Source organism: Cebus imitator, unplaced genomic scaffold (assembly GCF_001604975.1).
Source record: "Cebus imitator isolate Cc_AM_T3 unplaced genomic scaffold, Cebus_imitator-1.0 Scaffold208, whole genome shotgun sequence".
NCBI classification, from domain to species: Eukaryota; Metazoa; Chordata; class Mammalia; order Primates; family Cebidae; genus Cebus; species Cebus imitator.
Genome location: NW_016107523.1, coordinates 3,505,902 through 3,510,884, shown reverse-complemented (window position 1 = coordinate 3,510,884; position 4,983 = coordinate 3,505,902). Strand labels below are relative to the sequence as shown.

The window sequence follows — 4,983 nt, the reverse complement described above, 5'->3', positions numbered from 1 at the left end:
AAAAAGAAAGAAAAAAGTAAATATATTGTCAGATGCATTTTGTTACATACCACATTCTATTTAAAAAATAAAACAACTAATATTTTAGCAAAAATAGGGTTTTAAATTCATCTTAGGACACTAATATAACTCTTGTCTTGTAGCCAAAGGACCTAGAATTTGAACTTGGACAGAATTATATAGATCATTTAGTATCTTTTCGGGAAGAATCAAGAAAGCTAAAATTAACAGCCTCCCAAAAAGTTATCCATAGGCTCTCTCTGGCTTTGCCAGTGGAAGGCTAATGTTGGTCTATATGTATTATGTTCTTGGCTGTGTGGCATGCTATCTGTATTGTTTGTTAACTGTCATAAGCCTTCAATACTGATTATATTTTTGATTTGAAGTAGTAACTCTTTGCTAGCTTTTATGAATATACTATTTTTTATAGCTTATTTTGTTTTGCTATCTTGTGATTCTTAACACAAATATTGTAATTATGTGTCTCTCTTTTGGTTTGCTTGACTGGAATTCTCTTCTGCTTGGATGACCACAGGTGACCCTAGTATCTTCTGTAGTCTGCCCTTGGGCTTTTTTATAGTGAGTAGCATGGTAATGTTAATCGGAGCAAGGTACATCTCAGGTTAGTTACTCTTTAAATTAGACAATTGTATTAGTTAGCTTTAATGTTTTCATGTATAACTTGGCAGAAATTTTTCAGTGTTTTTTATTCTTTCTATTGTCTAGGAAGCTGGAAAATCAACTTAAGGTCTAATTAGTTAGACTAATCTTTGGGTGCAGTTAGAAGTAAGAACTATGACTCTGCTTAACCTTTTTAAATTTTTAATGTGATGATTTCTTTGAGAGGGACTACATTCTGCTGTCAGCTACAGCAGTAAGCAAAAGTGAAAATACTAATGTTTAAATGAAAGGACTTCCAAATTGACTGCTGAAAGTTAAAGTATAATTTTGACATTAATTAAATTGTCTTTTAAATATGTATAAATTATTTTTCATACTCCTGAAAATTTGCTAAGCAAGTCTTAACATTGAATTCTGGCAAGACTTTCAGCCAGAGCATGTCAGCAGAGTTCCTGTAAAACTCTAAAACCAGGGAAGATTTATAGTTACTTTTATTTCAGTTAAAAGAATATATTTTATGAACTGAAGGTTTAAAAATTATTGCTTAAATAAATTGGGGTTGAAATGAAAACAGAATTATTTTTCCACATTAACTTCTATCGAATACTCTTTTTAAAATAAAAGTAAAGTGGTTCAGCATGTTATGAAATATATTGCATAATCTTATTAATTTATGATAGCCATTTTTGGAAGCCACTCCTGATGATAGCTCAGTTTTTCTTAAAATTACTGGCTTAAATAGAAATGATGTTTCTTATTCTGCATGTTCCCATAAAATTGAAGCTTTAAAAAAAAATCTTCATGATTAGGGAAATAGTTAAATTCTCTCTTATTTAATGAGGTAATGACCTGAGTTCAAGATGTAAAATTTAAACTTTAGTGATACGGGAGGGAACATCTGTTTGTGAAGATCTGACAAACATTTATTTGGCTTGGCATTATCAGTTTAGTGCTATATATAAATGTGGAATGAAAGTTATTTACAGAAAATTATTTGCAGAACATTAGATTATCTTTTAATGAGAAAATTTCGGTTACTTGCATGAGAATTTAAAACTAGATTATCTTACTTTTTTCCATATTCTGAATGTTCAAACATATTCAGAATAAATTTGTTCAAATTGCCTGCTTCTGTACTAACAATACCTTAGTTTGGTATCAGTAAAAGAAGAAAACACTATGGAATACTACAGAAAATATTGTAAATATTGTTTCCAAAAATACAACCACTAGTCCAAATAAACTTATTTTTTCTTTGAATTACCTTACAAAGGACCTCTGTATACATAAATCTATGTGGAATCTGTTCTTTCTGCTTCTCAAGAATGTTTGGTGGAAGACTGTAAACATTCCCATGAGAACTGTAATTTAAATCTATAAAGAAACATATACATTGTTTTAGAAAAAGTTCTGTTACTTTTCATTATCCTGAGTATTTTGGGCTGCATAATGATGGTCTGGAAAAGTAAAGAAAAAAAAACATTGCAGCTGAAAATTTTGACTTTTTTGGTTTGTTTCTCCCTTGGTATTATGACATCATGAAAAGGCCTTGTCTCTATGAACATTGAGACATGTGGCATCTCTCTAAGCTAAAAGATGCGCTAAGTGTCCAGATTCTTAGGCTTCTAAAATGCATGTGGTCACTATATTTAGGTTCTCTTTTTGGTGACATACACTGCAATTTGAGAGGGCTGGAAATTGTTTGTCTTGGTAAACAATTAGCAACAGTGGCAATATTTGCTAATTTTGGAATTGGCCCTGTTATATTTGTTGCATTTTAATTGTGAGGCATGGTTTAGAAATCATATGGACTTTCTAGCTTAATAAATGATTGAATAGTCTTCATTGCTTTAACTCCTGAATTGTATGCACGTATTATTGACATATATGGTTTTTGTTCCCCATTTCAGGTATTCCATAAATACTACCAACTCATGGATTCCCAAGATTCAAGCTTTTTACATAATGAAAGAATCCAGCAATTCTGTCTCTTAATGTGATGACACTATTCATAGACTTTGATTTTATTTATAAGCCACTTGCTGCATGACCCTCCAAGTAGACCTGTGGCTTAAAATAAAGAAAATGCAGCAAAAAGAATGCTATGGGAACATATGGTGGCTTTTTTTTTTTAACATCCACGGTTAAGGTTGGGCCAGCTACCTTTGGGGCTGACCCCCTCCATTGCCATAACACCCTGCTCCATTCCCACTAAAATCTTGGAAGAATTCAGATCCTCACCCTTGGAACCTTCCATCAAACACACTCAAACACTATTGGACCAGGATTTGAGTCTCTGCATGACATATATTTGATTAAAAGGTTATTACTAACCTGTTAAAATGAGCAGCTTTTTGCATTTAACAGACACCCCCAAAGTCTTCTTTTCTATTTAGAAAACTGCAACATCTTTACTGAATGTTTGAATAGAAACCTCTACTAAATTACTAAAATAGACATTTAGTGTTCTCACAGCTTGGATATTTTTCTGAAAAGTATTTGCCAAAACTGAAATTCTTCAGATATTTTCCAAGATCCTACTAATTAAAATGACTTTCTGTCTGGATCTTATAGGAAAGGATACTTTCTTTTGTCTTCCATCTTTCCTTTTTATATTTTTTACTTTGTATGTATAACATACATGCCTATATATTTTATATACTGAGGGTGGCCCATTTTTAAATTAAGAGCACATTATATTCAGAAGGTTCTAACAGGGCTGGTCTTATGTAAACCACTATGTATATAAAATGTTGGAAAACAGCTGTATACATTTTTGGGCAACGGTTATGCATAATATTTGCCAGAAGAATCTTTTTCTTAAAGAGCCAACATTTAAAATTTGTGTTTTATGTCAATAAAAGAAAATATACTTCAACTATATTTCTTATCCCTTACATTTTTATTTAATTGTCTTAGCTTACAAAAAGAAGAAACTGCAGAATACTACAGTAAATATTGTTTTCAAACACAAGCACTAATTCAGATAGTTATCTTTCCTTTGAATTAATTTTAAGTGTATTTTGGGTCCTATTGAGGGGATGAGAGGATGTCAAAAAAAGTTAAATATCTAAGCAGAATAAAGTTTAGAAATAAAGCCAAGAATCTCTTTCATTTCAAATGTTATAAATTGTTAATAAGAAACATGCTATCTGGGGTGACAGAATTATCTCTGCTTAATATCATAACTGAAAAAAGGTTTATCATTACAAATGCCTTCCAATGAAACCAAGAATTTCTCAAAATATTTAATGTCACATATTATAAGAAGTTATCTAATGTAGCTTCTTAACGTCAATTTTTAAAAGTATCTTAAAATCACTTTGTTTTGTAGTAAATAGTGAAGAAAAGGTTGCCTCCTAATTATTTTCTTCAATGAGTACTGAATGGGAAAATATTTATATCTTACTATAAAAGGTTCTGTTTTGTTTAGAATTAATGGTAGCTTTATTAACTGTTCTGATTGTGCTGTTTCTAAATTACTGAATCGGGTAGGTTTTATTGATGCACCTGTCATTTAACTGACATAAATACTATAGAAGGGTATTGTGAAATGATCACTTTGTGGCAGGGGTACTTTTAAACATGAATGTTTCTACAAAAGTAGGTTGAGTTCATTGTAAATAATTGTGAAAACGACTGTTCAAATAATTTTAAGATTACATTAATTTTTTCTATAAATTGCAAGATTTATAAATGTTTGAAATTGTACACATTGATACCTAATGACAAATTGACTTAAAATAAATTGACCCCTCGTTCTTATTTGCATTTCTCATTTACAGACTAGAACTTAGATGAAAGTTAAATTAAGAAAGATGTTTCAGGAAATGTGAAACTCAGCTGTTAGCACTTGATATGGCCCACTCTGAAGAGTTAACCAACGGCCAAAGAAGTAATTTCTGTAATGATGAACACCTTAAACATTCTATTAGAACAGACTACACTGTCCCATCTCAGCATTTGCAGAAAATACGTTGGTGAGGTCAGCAGCCATTATCCATAGGGTCTTGCGTGGCTAACCATGACCACCATTGTTCTCTCAACCTGTTAGCCAACACCTCAATCCTTTGTTCTCCAACTAATCAGTAAAATAAGTAATGTATCTCTGCTTTTGTAATGATATCTTAGAATTTTTAGTATGTTTCTTTTGAAGTACCCAAAGCCCGATTCTTTGGGATATCTTTTGGGTATCTGGTATCATGTGGGAGTGAAGAATGAAAGTTATTTTGGAGAAACCAACGAAGTTGTGATAGCACAGAAGCTAATGGCGTAGACAGTGGAATGGGTAGTATTTCCCCTCTAGTGTTTACATAATAGTAGATTGAAGTACCAGTTTTTTTAACTGTAACTCTTTAATAG

General features: G+C 31.5%; 1 protein-coding gene across 13 annotated transcripts in view; it reads left to right on the top strand.

Annotated features, from left to right (window-relative positions):
* Window positions 1-4,386, top strand: part of GK (glycerol kinase) — a 78,586-nt gene extending 74,200 nt beyond the window's left edge. For 4 of the 13 annotated variants that reach the window (XM_037745694.1, XM_037745692.1, XM_037745691.1 and 1 more), the window contains 2 exons: window positions 536-622; window positions 727-4,386. In XM_037745694.1, coding sequence (XP_037601622.1) covers window positions 536-622; window positions 727-758 — 119 coding nt within the window. In that variant the 3' untranslated portion in view covers window positions 759-4,386. The remainder of the gene's footprint in view (window positions 1-535; window positions 623-726) is intronic. The other 9 variants (XM_017548489.2, XM_017548488.2, XM_017548487.2 and 6 more) reach the window with 5 other exon arrangements.
* The last annotated feature ends 597 nt before the right edge of the window (window positions 4,387-4,983 follow it).